Here is a 17,592-nt window from a genome sequence, read left to right as displayed (position 1 = left end):
AAGCAACCGATTCTCATTTAAGGCCGGCCCTCTGGCTTTGCTGAGCTGTGAGGAATCAAGAAAAAACCCAGGCTCTTTTCAATCCCCTGCAACCTTTCCAGAGCAAGCCTTTCAGTAAATTGGCTTCCATGACATCCATCCACTGAAGGCGCTCCCAGCCTTTCTGCGAGCGTGCTTCGTGCTGATAGTTTGTGGCACCACGAGTTTCAGCAGCAAGTTTATGAAAACATCATAAAGGTTGGGAACATTCCCTCCAAATGATTCCTCCTCCCCCTCCCCCTCCCCCCAGCCCGGCCTGGGGCTTCAGACGCTCAATAACAACAATAATGTTAAGAGGTCTTTATTACTCACAAAATAAATAACAAGATAATCACAGGTTCACTTTGGAAACAACGGGGACTGCAGGTAGATACAATAGATTTCCTTTAAATACAGTCATTTCTGGAGGAGGAGGGGGCAGGCTCTGAGCGGCCCTCTCTGCCCCGCCCCGTCCCATCGACAGCGGTGGAGACAAACCAGGTTGAAATAAGACACTTGATTAGCAACAGCCTGACTCTGTGTGTGAGTGAGTGAGTGTGTGTGTGTGTGTGTGTGTGTGTGTGTGTGTGTGTGTATGAGAGAGGAAGAGAGAATGAGAGAAAGAGAATGAAGGTCCGGGTGGCTGGTGGGGGACAGGTTTTTGTTTCTCCACCGTATTACACTTTCTAAAGTCTGCCCCCTCCTTCGGGGTCACAGGGACCCAGAACCAACCAGAACTGAATGTGACCTGAGGCTCCCTCTTTCCCTTCGGCATCTTGACCGAGGAATTAAATACATTCTCCACTGAAAGACCCTGCATGCAAAGAAACACAACTAAACTTGGCTAATTTTCTGCTGTTTACTCAGAATTCAACCTGTGTGCAATGGCCTCGTCATTTCATAGGACTCTCCGGGTGTCTGCATCAGTGGGGCTGCCGCTTCGGACTATAAGCTCTTAAGGAACAGGGCCTGTTTGGGTCTCACCTGTCCCATAAGTCACTCATTGCAGCCCTACATGCCTCGGGATGTATAATAAATAGTTTTCCATGAGGAGGGTCCTGGGATTATAAATAGGCAGTTCAACAGGGGGTGGTCCTAACTGCTTTGCTGTATGGTGAAGGCTGCCAGCATCAGCCCAGCCACAGCCTGCCAGCTTACACCGGTCAGAGTTTGAGTAAGCCGAAAGACGTGAAGCCCGTCCCGTGGCTCACTTGGCTCGGATCAGTCACGTTGACAAACACCGAAGCACCGGCTTGCAATTCGAAGACTCCTCCCAAGTGAATGGATTGCTGCCCGCAAGGTTTGGAGGAACTGTGGGTGTTTGCAGCTCTGAGTAAGATTCTCTCCGATCCACCTGTGGACCTCAGGCAGAGGCTGGCTATGAAAGGCGCTTGATTCAAAGCTTCTCGATTGGAACAGAAGGTGACTTGGGCGTAGATGTAATAGAGTCCTTGTCTTTTAACGGCCAGTTGTTTCCCGTTTTCCAGGGTGACCAAGTTGCTGCTTAGGGTGTAGTATCCTTTGGGGGCCCACTGTAGAACTGTAACAGAGAGGGGGGAAGACCCGTGGTGAGGTGCAGCACGCACATTTGACATTCTAACAGAAAGTACAGCTTAATATTGGAATAGTGGCTTCATTTATGAATGGAAGTTTGGGGCGTCAGGGATTCTTTAAGGACCCCTCCAACCCTCAGAGTCTACGTAGGGGCTCTGGCCGACCTGTCAGCATAGGCTGCACAGGCAGGAGGAGCTGGGTTCCAGTCCTGCAGGCTTTATTCAAGCCGGGGCAAGTCACTGAATCTCCCTGAGCTTCAGTTCCTCACCTGTAACACGGGGCTAATAGTACAGCCTATTTCAGAGACTTGTGAAGATTAACTAAAGTAACAATGCACAGTGAGTTTCCTTCTCCCTTTAGCGCTTGGAAAGCCAGTTTGTCCTTGAACTTGAGAAAGCGTGCATGACTTCATAACCCCACCTCGTAAATTACGTGTGCCAAACTATTCAAAGTCCTTGCTAATATTAACAGCCGTATTGTGCTTTTCTTGAATTTTACAAAGTCAAAGCCTATCTTCCTAGCTCAGCCTCAGCACAGAGAAAAGGCAAGACCCCACTTCTTCCTACCTGATCATGCTCTTGCAAACCCGACCCGCCTCCCACAGTAGGGACTAAAATTAGGCAAGGAAGTATGAAAATAAACCTGTCATTTCACTGTGTGTTTTGATCTTCCATTGTAGTGGGCGCCACCAACTTGAAAGTGCCTGTGTTCTTGTGGCTAAGACGGAGTACCCACCAGCAATGTGCCATTTTGAGATGTTGAGTGGGTTCAAAGTAGTGTGTGCACCCGATTTCAAATCTCAGCTCCCACAGAGAGCTAGACTGCTGGGGGTGGGGGTTGGGGAGAAGTGAAAGTATTGATGCATTTGCTTCCTTGAGCTTTTTTTTGGTAACTCCTATTTGGTGGTCTTAGGTCTATCAGGGTACAAGACCCAACCTCTCGAAACTCATCCTTTAGTAATTAGGAAAGCCATCCTGAGTCGCCCGACAGGTCCAGACCACTCTAGAAATGATGCTTCATTATGAGGTTTTCACTTTTGGACCACCTGACTGAGAAAACAAGGGCAGGTCCCCTCTCTTTGAGTCCGCAAAGTTTCCTTTTGGACCTAATTTTCTTCCTTGCTGTGGATTGTAGGTCAAGTTCGTAGCAGCATGACTAGGTAGGACTTACAGGTTTGGGACTGGGGTTGGGGGAAAAGTGGGACTACCTTCCCACCTGGTCCCCTGCAGACCTACTGTGATACTCTAGAACCGCTAGCCATCATGGGCCTTTCGGCCGAATGTGAGCACCGTGAAATCTATCCAAGGCAAGCTATTCTTCTAGGAGATGTCTCTGTTGCTGTCATCCAATCCGGATGAGACGGTGTCATGTAGGTGGCCACCCTAGACATGCTGAGATAGTTGTGATATTCTCCCATAAGTGTGTTTTCTGGGAAAGGGGTACTTGGCAGAATTATTAAATACTGTGGGAGTAACTGGTATTAAAAAAGGGCTTTATGTAACTCTTCTGACAGCTAAACTAAACTACAGGAAAGTAGGCTAAGCAATGATACGTTACACTTGTATAGCGCTTGACAGCATAACTTTCTTCCTCATTAGCTGATTTGATGCTCAGAGTCACCCTATGAAGTCAGTGAGACAGGAAACTGCTACGGAGGTAAAGGGACTTGCCCAAGGTCACCCAGCAAGAAGTAGTCATGGTTCTTAAACCTCAGCTTCAGAAACTTCCTTTCCAGGGCTCTTTCTCCTGTATTACCATCCAGGAGACCCAAGTATGTGTTGCACCCACTGAGAAGCCCAAGCCACCTCAGAGATGAGGCCATAACTCCTTTCCTCTCTCTCTGTCTCTCCCTGTGTCTCTCTCTGAGTCTTTGTCTCTCTGTCACACACATGCATACACACACACACACACGTGTGTGTGTGCACACACAAACACTACTTAGAATTCTTCATGCTGAAGTTGTCAAAGACTGCTCGGATGCCCTCGGACTGCGTCTATGAAGATGGGGAATTTTATGCTAATGTGCATGTTTCCATCCATTTATCAGATGCGACACATTCTCCAGTACCAGCTACCGTGAGGTACAGATTTGGGAAAAAAAAAAGATCTAAAGGCTCGAATGATGGCAGGACGTATATGGAAATAAAACCATTCAGAGTTGAAAAGATTACAGTATGTCGTCTAATGTTACTTCATTGGAAAATCTAACGTCCCGGCACCTAGTGATCTTTGCAGAATGAGTTTACCTTTCATTTCCCTGAGGTTGGCCCCAGTGAGGCCGGTGTGCGTCATACAGGGATTGACAGATGGCAGGAAATACCCCCTGAGGCCCATTTACCCACAGTGAAGAGGGGTTAGGATGAGGGACGCTCCCAGTCCGGAGGTCACAACCTGCCGTCTCTTCTATGTTATCAGAATAACGGCCCCTCCCCCCAGGAATTCATCATTTAGAATCAGCCATTGAGCAAGAACATAATGAAAGCATCGGGATTGCTTCCCACCTCCTTTGTCCCTCCAAGTCCCATCTGTGCATTAGAGCCCACCTTGAAGACAAAGGCGAGCACATAAGAGGTGTCCGGGTAGCTTAGTAACTTGGGCCCCAGAGGAAGAGAGGAGCCTGATCATTAGGCGCATTGCTCTAGCCTCCTAGCCCTCCCCCTCAGGTGGCTGATGCTCGGATGCTTTGGACTTACCAGATGCTGTTTTACTGCTGGCCTCACTGATGACGTGGGCCGCGATTTGAGGCTCCTGATCACCTGTAATGAAACCAAAGGCCAACCGTCAGGCCAAAGAAACACAAAACGGGTCATGGAATGATTCGGTCTAGTTCTACAACTGTGTACTAGAGACAGTGCTTAGATAGGTTATGTGAAAGGAAAGAGAAGATGGCCCAAAATCCCCCTCACAGAGGGAAAAGTTGGCTTCTAAAATCTGAACAATTGAATTGGCTCTTTCCACTGAGCCCATTCTTCTAATAGTTGTTCAGTACTTGATTCCACTGTATATAGATTGACACAGGCTGATCTTCATTCAACATATTTTGAATCTGGCTTTTAAGAACAATTCCCATCTATTGGTCGTCTTAGTGGGCCCCAAGGTCATGTCTGTACACTTAGCTACTAAGATGCTGATGGTGTCTGATTTGGTCAAGCACTGGCCACACTGCTGTATCCCTCTCTAATGCTCATGTAAAAGGCTTGCTCCTGAATTAGATGTGCAGACAATATGTGAAAGTTTCTTTTTTTTTTTTTCCAGTCATGAGCCTGGTGCTGGACCCTCTGTAGTTGCCTTAGAAATATCGAGTCAAGTTGTATGACCTAAATGACCAGTTTTCTTAAGTTTATCACTTCCCCAAAGTCGGCTAGGTAGCACCCACATGAACCGTTACCTCAAATTTCGTTGCAATTAACAGACACCATGGCACCACTCAACATATTTTATCGTCATTCTGAAAGCAAAAGCTTCATGGAAATCAGGTGACCCTTTGCATCCAGACCAATAGTTACAGCAAGCTCTGAGTACTCTTTGCTTCAGAAAACAGTATCAGTAGCTCTGTATGGTTGTATGCATGTATTTCTTTGTATTAAATTTACATAAGCCGTATGGTCTTTTTCACTGACTTTGTGATATAGTAGTCTCTCTAATAGCATCATCTATGAACACTTCTTCTCAGAGGAACAGGAAAAGTTAGTATGTCCAGAAAGGGAGGTGACTAGGACAAGAAAGGGTCATAGAGGAACAGTGGAAGACATGGAGGAGGTTTACCCTGGAGAAGAAAAGGCTTGGGGGCCATGATTGCTGTTTTCAACATCTGGACAGCTGCTGTGTAGAAGAGGAATAATACTTTGTTCTGTATGGCCCCAAAGAGCAGGACTGGGTTCAGTGAGTGGAGATTACAGGAACAAATTTTAACTCCAGAGGAAAAAAGACTTCTCTCGAGTAGTATGGTAATCTTATTGTAATTATTAGAGCCATTCAAAGCTGGACCAGGCTGAATTATGAGATAGAAAGTGTCTGGGCATGTTTGATCAGAGGCGAGGTGGTCAGTGCTGTTGTGAAGAAGATTCGTTCTCTGGGGATGGTGCAAGGATGGAGAACCGTCAAGGTCCCTTCTGACCGTGAGCTGTTTGAGATCCTCTGATATGAAGAACAGGGCAAAGAACAGAGTGGTCACACTGAATCACTCCTTCATCCCCGAGGCTCCACTGGTTCCCTGTGAAACATGGTTCTCACTAAGTGATGAATGACACTGCCTCCAAATGATGCCTGTCTTTGTCATCTTCTCTTCTGTAGGTGGTACTAGGCTGTATGGTTGCTTTGATTAAAGTGTTGAAAATCATGAGATTTCTTCCTACTTGGTATCGTCAGCATTAAAGGAGCACAGTCTTCTCCCTAAATATGTCCATACAATTCCTTTCCAAATCACAGGCACCAGAGAAGGTGTTGATTTGGCAGTTGTGTTCCTGCTTTATTTCCAGGGCTAGCAGTTCCCTGATTTGATACTGGGTTGTCCAATATAACTGGCCTAAAGCTTCCCTTTAGTTGTTAAGTATTCATAGAAACGGTAAAGAGCCACCTACCTTTGTGCATTTCAAAGTTATTTTCTTTCTTCTTCACTTCTTTGCTTTGCATTATATCCTAAAATAAGAATCATTGCAAAAGGTCATTTTGATGGGAACTCTGGTGGGGAACCTTAGAAAGAGGTGCCATTCATTTGGTAGCTGTCACTACTCTGTTGCCTGTTTCTGGTGAGGATTACCCTGTAGACTCAGATCCTGTCATTAATTCCATCTTACTGATCGGGAGCCCCTGGCTCTGACAGATGAGCCGACAGCCGAGAAAGCCCAGGGGTAAACTTGGAAGGAGAATTGGAGCTTTATTGTCTGCCAGTGCTCTCCCCAGACCAAGACTGCGATCCTGCCCCTTCCTATGACCCCAGCCTCCCTGGCTTTGACAGGTATTGACCAATAATGCTGAATGGGGAGCTGATTCTACCCGGGGAACTGGTATATAGAATATTATTAAACAGAAAGCAAGGTGTGTCTCTATTAGAATAAAATTGGTCTGAAATCTAGTGGGAAATGGGAACAGTAGGTTTGAATTTAGGAAGAAATCCCAAACTATGACAAGACCCTCAGACATTTTTTATTGTGTTGTCTCTTTCAGCAGTCTGAAGAGATTCTCTTGTTGCTGGTTGCCTTGTGTGGCCTGTCTTGTCTTGTCTTGTCTTTTCTTTTCTTTTCTTTTCTTTTCTTTTCTTTTCTTTTCTTTTCTTTTCTTTTTATTTTTAGCAGGAGAAGGAAGGATTTATTATTACCTGCAGCAAGTAAGGAGAACAGTAGGATCTCTCCCAAAGCAGTGTCTCTGGCCCATATTTATTTAGAATAATCAGCATATAGGAAACACAGGTCACCTGCCAGTGCCGCCGAGGTCCCAAGGCAAATGCTGCACTTCTTAAGGGGTTTCTTCTCGCTTAGCAACTGAAGGAAGGCTAGAGGTACTTAAAGGAGCTAACAGGTTGGAAGGTAATAAAGGCTTCTGCCGCCATTTGAAGGATTGAAAGATACTGAATAAAAGACCTGGCTGGCATGAGGTCCCCCATGGCGCCTGAGGCTGAAGCCAAGGGTAGACACTGTGCGCTCACACTCATGGGCCGGGCTTAACCCTCACCATCACGCGGTACCCTGAACACGCAGGAGGGAGGCAACAGTATTTTCACATCTGATAGTCAGAGTCTTGTGTGCCTTCCTATTCCTGCAATACACCTGCTATGGGGCCTTTCTTTTCCGTGCCCCCCCAAAGAAGTCAGTGTTGTGACTCTTGAGGGTCCTGTTGTAGGCTGAGCACAGGGGCCACACAGGAGGGTGTAAGTCACGGGGCCTGAGGGGAGCCTGTGCCTCAGGACGCTCTCAGGGGCCACAGCACCTCAACTTTCCACTTGAGCTGAAGCGTGGCAGTCAGCACGGCCGCGCGGCGACAGGAAAATGTTTGTGAGATAACAAGCAAACAAATGAGTATTTCATGTCTTTTCAAAAGATGGAGTGTGATGATTGAAGCTAAGATACTTTTAGGCCGGTGGTTGCATTGGTGTCAGGGCTGGGCCAAGACGAAAACGTGAAGTCAGCAGACTTTGCCTTTTATGCGCACAGCCTTGCCTTTCCGTGAACTTCCCCCAACCACTCTCCCCGCAGCCCTTTTTTTTTTCCCTCTTGCTTCACTCCCCACCTTGATGGAAAGACTTTTTCAAGTTGACTTTCAGAAAATCTGGAATGAGTTATGTCTCTCTTAGTGGGAGCTCCATGTGGCAGGTCTGGACAGGTTGACCGTTAACAGGAAAAGGAGATGCTGTGACGCTGTTAAAGACATCTCGGGCACTGGTGGGAAGACCACCATGAAAATGATCATTCTAGCAGGGAGTGGGGCGGAGGAGTCGGTTCTAAGGTGAAATCATACCATTTAAAATGCTGCTTCCGTTTACCCTATCATAAGGCTAAAAGCTTGGTGCTGCCTTTCTCAGGAAATAATTAGTTCCTTGTCACTCAAGGTGTTCAGAGATCGAGTGACCACTGGGTAGGGACTGTGGGGAGAAGACTCAAGCTCTGGGTTGATACTTGGATCTTATGATTTCCAAGACCCCTTCAAGTCCTATGATTTGGAGCCCCCAGCTTCAAACCTTAGGTTACTCACAGTCACAGTCAGACTGTGTGACCCAGAGAGCCTGCAAATGTTAGCTCGGAGTATAAAAATCGAATTTGGGGTTATTTTGTAGTTGACCTGTTGGGTTTAAAAAAAGTCCAAAATTTTGTTTTAGAATGAGAAATTTGGGGGAATGGTTATGAGAATGGGGCTCAGTCATGGGAGGAGAATCGGCTGGCCGGAGTACTTTGTGTCTAACGGTCGTGCACATAATAGGTGCAGACGACATTGACTTTGATTCCACCTCACTGCAGTAGACCCAAGGGGCTTCCTCTGCTGCACGAAAGGCATCTGGCTTACATGCCTGAGAGGGTCTGCCCGTCACAGTGTGAAACTTTGGAGCTGTCAATTTTTTCATGGGCAGAGAGACCAAACCACCTTTTTTCCTTACTCTTAATCCTGGGTAGCTGATTTGGGAAGATTTATCTATCCATCCTGAAATCAAGCCATTAGGAATTGGCCATACAACTGTAAAACTCTCAGTAAGAAAGAGAAAGGGAGGGGAAAAAAAACCAACAGCCACTCTCACTGCCATCCGGGGGCGGGGGCGGTGGTGGGGGCTGCTGAAGGCTGATCACCTAATTACCGAATGTCAGAGCTGGTCATGCCCTTACAGATCATCTCAGCCCTCTCATTTTATAGATGAGAAAAGTGAGGCCCAGAGAGGTGAAGTCATTTGCCCAAGGTTACACAGCCAAGCCCATTGAACATGCTATTTGGATTAGGAACCATTGTCTAAAAGTGGCTTTATTCATATTTAAATTTGCAGTACCTCCCAATACCCTGTAATGCTGACCAGAACCCTCCAAGAGCCAGAGAAACTCAGATCACTTCCAACAAAGAGGAGTCTTCATCTAAAACCTGAATTAGCGTAAAGAAGCTAAGCGCCAGCCCCAGATTTGAGCTACATTTTGATTCCTGCAGGTGACTCAAGGGTAAGCTCTCGGAGTCCTCACTACTGGATTAAATGACACACACAGGAGCACAGGAACAAGCTCAGAAATAAGACCTCAGGCCCCTCACTCCCGGGTTAAATGACACGCTGTGTGTGAGAACTAACTCCTGTTGGTTTCTCCAGATACCCACCCACCTGGCCCAGAGCTGCCCTCAGCCTGAAGGGCGGTCTCCTATTCTCGACCCTAAAGTTCCCTGAGCGTGGAAGGTATCTGACTCAGTGTTTTGGGAGGGAAGCAGGCAGAAATTCTTGATGTTCTACCCCAGGAGGAAGAGCTCCGAGACCCCTTGTCTCCAGCGATGGAATTAACACTGTAGGCACAGCCTCAGGAAATGTTCTGAAAACTCTTGCTCTAGGTACCCATCTTCAAACTCTCTCTGCCTCAGGTCTTGATTGGCCTTCAAGCAGACTGGGCTTCATGAGCAGGTGGTATTATACGGGGTCTGGGTCGAGCAGTCCTAAAAAGGTCCATCACGCATTCCCCACCCCTCTCCTCACAGGAAAAGGAAACGATCTCCCTTACATGACACTTGGAATCTCACCACAAGAGACGTGTTCCTTCATATGTTAGAGTATGTCAGTGTTATGAAGTTCCCACTGCCCCCAGTAAAGGCAACACCTTACCCTGCCTTAAGCCTTAAGCCTTAAGCCTTATTTAACCGCTGCCAGCACCCCAGAGGCCAGTGGTTATTGCTTCCCTGGGAAATGGGGACCAGACCATGGGTCCACAATGGGAAGGCATCAAGGTTTGGATGGAAAGATGAGAAAATGCAAAAACCAAACTTGGCAGACTTCATCATTTTTCCAGAGGCATCTGCATGGATGAGCTCCCGAGTACGGGTAAATGTGCCCATGAGAGTGGACATTTTCCCCAGAGAGAGGCTTTTTTGTTCTTCTTAAAGACATTCCTATGAATGAGCACACTTCCAACTTTCCCTTCCCTTTTCACCATAGGATTTTACTTTTTGGGAGGATACACATACCCACGTATATATGTGTGTACATATGTATGTGTATGTGTATATATATATATATATATATATATATATATATATATATATATATAAAACAAATGTTTAAACTCTTACATTGTCAGGTTTCAGTTTCCCGATCTAGCAGGTTTCCCCACCAAAACTTTTCAATGACTCTTTCCCCAATAACTGAGCTCCTTACCTTGACCAGGTCTTCAAACTGGCTTCTAATTTCCTCACAATTCAGTAAAGATAAGGACCCCTCTCCTTTGTTGCATCTCTGTATCGTTTTCATGAACACAAAATCTTCATGAAGATTCCTTTCATCTTCTATCTATTTGTGAAATAACAGGGACATGAGAAATTGTAATTCTGAAGGAGAGTGCCGCCAATGACATCTGCCTCTCCATTCACTGCCGTGGCATCAACAACACGAAGAGGACTTTGCAGATATACATGGGGAGTAACCAGTTATTATACCAGATTATTGATATTGGGTATTAGTTGTTAAAAAAAAAAAACGACAAAAGTCAGCAATGAAAATGTCGTATATCTGAAATGCTAGGCAGAAATCACAGCTATCCTAATGAAATTTCATCACCTTTTCCCTTGTATTTTAGCAGCCACTTTCTATAATGGTTATATTTCCCATAGCTTCAGTCATGAGTGGCCATTATTAACGCAGTCTATAACATAGTTTTCTGGCTGAGCTGATTTGCCCACTTCATTTTAGTGTTTGTGATGCAGGGCTTTAGAAAAAGAAGTTAATATGCAATATGTGTCAATTACTCGAGTTCTAATTACATCACTCTTTTTAACTTCAGTATTTGTAGAAAACATTTGCATTTTTAAAGAGATCACTTGTTTCATCGTCAACTACATCTGTGCCATTTTCTTGTATTGAGATTACATTTTTAGATTCAAAACAAGATCCAGTTAGCTGGCGGCTTTCACTGTCATTAAGAGAACACCTAAATGCCAGGGTGAATTTGAGTCTACCCGGGCCAGTACTTCCCTTGTAGAGACGAGGTTTAATGTCCAGGCATTTGATTAGCAGAGTCCACCAGGCCAAACACAAACAAACAACCAGACTCAAAGTCCCACTCTTTTCTCAGCAATGAAACCTCAAATTTGAGTAACCTAGTAAATTGCCTCAATTGGCCCTGCTCCACCTGATCCTGATAAAAAACCTCATGGTCTTAATCCAACGTTGGCATCCCAATAGAGGCCACCCAAATGTCCCTGAGAAAATGCAGTCTCCAAATGCTGTACATCCACAATTCCCACATCCAGACTTTTAGGAACAGCCAAATAATTGATGAAATTTCTCCTTTTCACCTATGATCGATATTTTATCAACACAGCAAATAACCCATCAGTGGAGGTGGGTAAACGCATCAAAACAAGATAAATCCTCATGATTATCTTTTCCTAAGAATGCCAAACAATCCTACTAATTTATTTCATTCTTGTTCTTTAAGTCCAACTATTTAAGAATGTAAAACATCTCAGAGGGAAACTGAGCACTCTGCAACTACAATCAGCATGTGAAGAATTAGAGAATGCCACTTTTACTAAACGGCCGCAAATTTGGGGACTTATCCATGTCTATGCTAACCTGAAACACTATGAATTTTCAGATCAAATTGACATTCTGCTTCTCCAGTGGAAAATTTAAAAGAAAAAAAAATTGTCTCCACCAGAAATAAAAAGTTTACTTTTTAAGCAAAATCTTAGCGAATAATCACAGCTAACGCTACATAGTGCTTAGTTTGTGCTCGGCTCTGTTTTAAGCTCGTCACAAGGTTAAATTCATTATGGGTCAATCTGTTATAGATTCACTGTGAGCTGGGTACCATTATCATCTCCATTTCTCAGGTGTGGAAACTGAGGCAGAGAAATGTAAACTAACTTGCCCAGGATCACAGAGCTAGTAGGGGACAGAGTCAAGATTTGAATTCAGGCAGTTTGACTCCGGAGTCAAAACTCTTGACCAGGAGACAAGAATAGACTACCTCATTAACTAAACTACAAACATTTTGCCACAAGACCACTTATCTATTTGGGTTCTTACCATTGTCTGTCATTTGGGTAGAACTAAAACCAACGAACCCACCCATCACTAAGAACCCCAAATGTACTTCATAAAGGCACACGATCCATCTTACCTTGTCCAATCTTCTGTGAAGATACACAGCAAACAGTGCTGACCCAATCATCTGGGTGATAAGAAAAACTGTAAGTAAATACATAAAAATTTTCATACTGACTGGTGGTCCAGTGGTCACAGAGCGAGGAGAAGGTTGGCTGTACGTTTCGATCATGCTGTGTTAGAGTTGAAGTGATGTCTTCTGACCGAGAAGGTGCCAGAGGCAGCATGAGAAGACTGTCAAAGTGGCCACCTTACTCAGGATTAGTTAAGAGCGCACAATCGTCGCAGCCCACACTTCCTGGAAAATGTGCTTCGCGGTCTTCTCTCCCAGCAAAAAAAGTTACGTAAAGGTTTTTTTTTTTTTTTAAAGCATACCCATATCATTCACTTCCAGGCTTTCCCTTTCGTTAGTAAAGAAGAAACATGTTTCTTCTTCCATACATTCATTCTTGCCTTGAAATGTCATAGACTTCCTAACAGACAATGGCAGTATTTTCCTATCTCTGTCAAACTTTTGGGGTTCACCCGTTTCAAGGAAAGTGACAAATGAATCCACCAGCAACAGACTATGTCAATTTCAATCTTACTAATGTAAAGCGGGAACCCAGTATATGGGGAAAGAAAGAAACATCAACACAAGTTTGGATTGATTTTATGACTGGTTTACCACTAGCTAACTGCTTCTTAAGACTTCTTTCATCTTCAAATCCAACAAAATCCCAGCAGCTTTCCAAGTCAAGGGTACATGGTGGAAAGCAAAAAGGAGGGCTGACAATGATTAAAGAAAATTTAGCTGGAGAGATAATTCAAGAGAAATCTACTTCTCCAAGGCCAAAAGAAGTAGGGTTTTGGGGGAATTCTGGCCAAAACTCTGGGATTAAAGCAAGTAGAAATGTTACCTTGATTTAGCCAGGTTGCCTGTCTACATTGATCCAATCCATCAGATAATTGGTGGTGCCGATTTATCGGTTCAGAATAGGAAAAACAGGCTGCAGTTAAGACACTTGCATTCTAGCCCTTGCTTTACCAATAAATTGCTATCAACCTCGAGCAAATCACTTTACCTCTCCAGATCTCAGCTTCCTCCTGTCCAAAGGGGTAGTTGCGCCTACCTCACCTATCCTAGAGGTTGTTGTGAAATCAGGTAAAGATGTGCATGAAAGATCTTTGAAACATGTTTAAGCAATAGAAAAACACTCTCCTCTTGAGTTTATTTGTTTAGCCTATGATATGAGTTTTCCAAATAACTGCCAACTCCTTACATACTAGTAAAGAACAAACGAACAATAACAGCATCAAAAACACCCAATGTTTTGACAACAAATTGAATCACAGAAGGGTATAGAATTACGCATTTCCAAATGGCTTTTGATTGTCTTATCAGATTGCCTTCAAAACAAAAGCAGCTATGGAAATCCCTACCCCACATCCCAAGCTGGTCTAGAAACCATGATAAGATTGCTTTGGTGATTCCTATAAAATTGTTTTGAGAGACAAATAGGAAATGTAACCAGCACCTCTGATAGGCATGCTATCTGCATAGTTACCATCTGCTCTCTTCCCCGCCCACGCCCCAGCATCCTGTCCTGGGCCCAGATCTCACTACATCTGCCAAGTAGGTGGCTTCAATGCATGTGATAAACTTTGATCAGTCAAGTCAGAGGCTTCGGTTCTTAGACAAGTAACCTTAGTTCCACTAAAGGAAAATTATCACGAGAGCTAAAATGGGCTCGAGGACTTCTCCAGAGCCAGTTTCACATAGTTACAGCAGGCCAGACCTGCAAGGACCCTGTGACGTCGATCAGTTCAGCCAAGCCCCCAGGGAGAGGTCGCTGATGGGGCCACAGAGATGCAGACAATGGCACATGGGTTCACGTGACCAACTTCAAGAAAGAGTGGTTGTCCAATCTCCTTGCCTCCACTTCCTGATTGCCAGCCTCCTGCTGTCTGGCTTCTGCCCACATTCTCCTGAAACTGCTTCCATCATTATTAGCAAAAGAGTTTTGGCTGAATATTTTTTAGAGTTAACTTTTAGTGACATTTCTATTAGCTGTTGACCTATTACTTTGTTGTCATCCTTCTGGAAATTCTCCCCTCTTGCCTCTCAGAATACTTCTTCATGTGATTTCCTTTGTGCATTGAGCCCCTTAAACCTTTGGTATCCCCCATCCTCATTCTCCTCTCTTCCTCACTCTTCCTCTCCTCTCCCCTCCCCTCCTCTTTTTCTACATGTTTGCCTTGGGTGATTCCTGTCCATTTTCATGGTTTTCCTGATCACCTTCATTGTGATAAACCCCAAATGCTTAACTGCAGCCCTGAACTTTCGATTTGTAAGTACAGCCAACTCTGACCGTCTCCACTGGGATAGCCCAAAGCCACCTTGCATTTGGCTCCAAACTTCACTCATCTCCCGACTCCACTTCCAACCCAGACTTGTTCTCCCTCAAGTCTTGCCCTATCTCAGTGGATGGTAGCACTACACCCACATAATTATCCAAGTCAGAGACTCAGGAGTCACCCATGATTTTTTTCCTCCCTCTTGCCAGGATTACTTCCCAATCCCAGTGGCTTCCTCATCCCAAAGCTTCTTCATTGCCCCTACTCCTTTCCATCTCTCTTTCCTTACCTGTCGCCAACATCCTGGTCCAGGTCCGCATCCCCTCTCTCCTAGATTACTGAATTTGCACTCACTTCCCTTCCTGTCCCACCCCATCCATCCTCCATACCACCAGCAGAAGGTTAATTAGAAATCGTACAACTGACCGTATTATCTAGTCTGATCCCCTCCCCACCAAGGCTCTGTATCAGACCTAGGGGAGCAGATTGACAGTTTCCTGGCATCTTCAACATGAACGAGATTAGCTCCAGAATAGCCTGCTGGAACTTGAATCCCTGAAGCCTCTTCTTTATTCCATTCTTCTTCTGCCTGGTCCTCTAGTTTGACGCAGCATTGGCTACCTTCCCAACTTTCAAATTTTAGCTCCATTTTCTGATTTTTATTCTGTATCAGTTGTCCTTTGTGTCAGGACCTCCCATACCAGTCTCTCCCCCAACAAGGAGTGACCTACCCACTCTTGGGCCCCCTTTAAAAATCTTCTGCTGCCTGTTGCATCCAGAAGTGATTTTGGAACTAGGTTACCAAGAAATCCATGGACCTGTGGAGTATATGAGAGTGCTAGCAGCTAAAGTCAAACAGTGACCATCTTTTTCTTAGTTAACAGAAAGAATTAAGTGAATGGAATGAATTGTTTCATTTTTCAGTTTTTCTTGCAAAACATTGTCTCAAATCTCTGTCACCCTTTTCTACTACTCCTTTTCTTCTAGCGAGTGATTGATCTGCAGCAAATAAGCATCAAGGAAAAAACTCAGAAAACAATGGATCAAACTTCAACACTTTGTTTTTGGTGTGACTAGGCTTGTGGTTGTGATTTTATAATGATAACCTAGAACACAGTCATAGTTTCTGCTAGGAAAATGATTTCCAGTACACAAGAAAGAGTTAAATATATCAGCATTTTGTTTGTTCTACAAAGGGCCTCTCAAGGACTCTTTCCCTGAACATGTCTGGAAACCCTAGCCTAGAGGATGGTGTTTCCATTGTTGCACAGGCTCTGACCCCTGCCCACCTTTCTGTCTCATCTCACAACTCACTCATGCTCAACCTTGAGCATCACCCATATCAAGCTAAGTTTATTTCCTTAAATGTGCTGTTTGTTCAAGCTGTTCCCTGTGAACGTAATGACTCTGTCCTTTTTTATCCACTAATGGTGAAGAGACACCCTCTCTCTGAAACAGGCCCTCCCAGCTGACAAGGTGCCCTCCTCTGTGCTTAATCTAGCATAGAATATGCCCTTCCATCATAATTGACTTGTCTGATTTTCCTACCATTAGCTTCTAGAGGAAAGAGACAATCTTTTTTTAAATCTCAGAATCCTCGTTTCCTGACACATTGTAAGAAATTAGTAAATCTTTGCCAAATTACTAAATTTGCTTTTAAGGGGATAGAAGGGGAAGTTGTAAAATATTCTAACCTGGCAGAATAGCACTGGCTAGCCTCTCTGGTGATCCAAATCACAATATAGTTGCTTTATGTTTTTTTCTATTGCTTTAATTCTCTCTCTTTCCTCTGGGGTCAGTTCCATTTGTTTACGTTGGCCCTTCTCCTTCATGTTGATAGTTTTCCTTGAATGTCTGATAATCTTTAGTTGATTGGTTGCATTTATGAATGAAAAACTATATTAGCTCTTAGAAGTGGATGGCATCGCTTTCCTCTACAATTGTGTTGACTTGTCTCCCCGCCAGACCTCTCTCCAGGACAAGAGGGCTGACTGTGGGTTCTGTTTAAGTGGATAGGGCTTGTCAACAAGCAGGCCTGCCTTTAGGCTCTGTGGGTGGAGAGGCAGGAAGGCCGGGACATCCACAGCTGATGAAGTAACGAGGGCTTCTCTCTGGAGGTGGAGCCCTTTAGCAGCTTGACTGAGGCTGGTTTTCCTTCTGTTTTCTTTTTCCTGTCTGTTGTGGAGGTCCCAGCATCCTTCCTGGAGCCCTCCCCAGGAACTTTAGCCTAAGGGCAAAGGCCAAATATTGCTGCTGACAAAGGGTCCATGGGGGAAGGGTGAGAGGGAGAAGAGGGTCCATCTGTCCCAGCTGTTCCACTGTGGCTTAATGAGTTACCATAGTGATTCCTTCACAGCCTACCCCTGCTCTTTGCATTTACTGCCTCTGAGGTCGATGCCTCCTTGAGAAAACACACTTTTACCTCTGATTTCTTGAATTGCAATGTTTTCTGCTCTGATTTCTCTGTTAGCCCGAATTCATTTGCTTTCTTGCTTCCCGGTATCCCAGAAAATTTATTTCACATTGATGTCACCTTTTGTATTTCCCATGGTTGCTGTGGTTTCATTCTTTTTACATTTGTTTTTGACTGAGCAATACATTCACATGGTTAAAAATGTAAATGATACAAAAATGCCTGCAGGTAGAGTCTTCCGCCTCTTCCTCCTCATCCCATTGTCACCCACTGTTGTCAGTTTCTTGTGTGTCTTCCAGAGATGCCTTTATGCACATTCAAGCAAATTCATAGATATTCTTTCACTCTTTTTTTACACACAGTTGTACACAATACACTGTCTGCATCTTTGTTTTTGTTTTCATTTAACAGTACACCTTGGAGATTATTCCATGTCAGCAAAGTGCTTCTTTTTTAACAACTGCATAATATTCCATTGTATGAGTGGCATGCCATC

The 17,592-nt window shown here is 44.5% G+C and overlaps 1 protein-coding gene across 1 annotated transcript; it reads right to left on the bottom strand.

Annotated features, from left to right (window-relative positions):
• Positions 1–324: 324 nt before the first annotated feature.
• CD40LG (CD40 ligand) lies at positions 325–12,636 on the bottom strand. Its single transcript, XM_010952519.3, has 5 exons — positions 12,363–12,636; positions 10,397–10,528; positions 6,153–6,210; positions 4,266–4,328; positions 325–1,558 (listed from the first exon to the last, which is right to left on the bottom strand). The coding sequence occupies exons 1-5, from the start codon at positions 12,516–12,518 to the stop codon at positions 1,182–1,184; spliced, it is 786 nt and encodes a 261-aa protein (XP_010950821.2). The 5' UTR covers positions 12,519–12,636; the 3' UTR covers positions 325–1,181.
• Positions 12,637–17,592: the final 4,956 nt, after the last annotated feature.

The sequence above is a fragment of the Camelus bactrianus genome, chromosome X (genome assembly GCF_048773025.1).
Source record: "Camelus bactrianus isolate YW-2024 breed Bactrian camel chromosome X, ASM4877302v1, whole genome shotgun sequence".
NCBI classification, from domain to species: domain Eukaryota; kingdom Metazoa; phylum Chordata; class Mammalia; order Artiodactyla; family Camelidae; genus Camelus; species Camelus bactrianus.
This window is presented reverse-complemented; position numbering and strand designations above follow the sequence as displayed.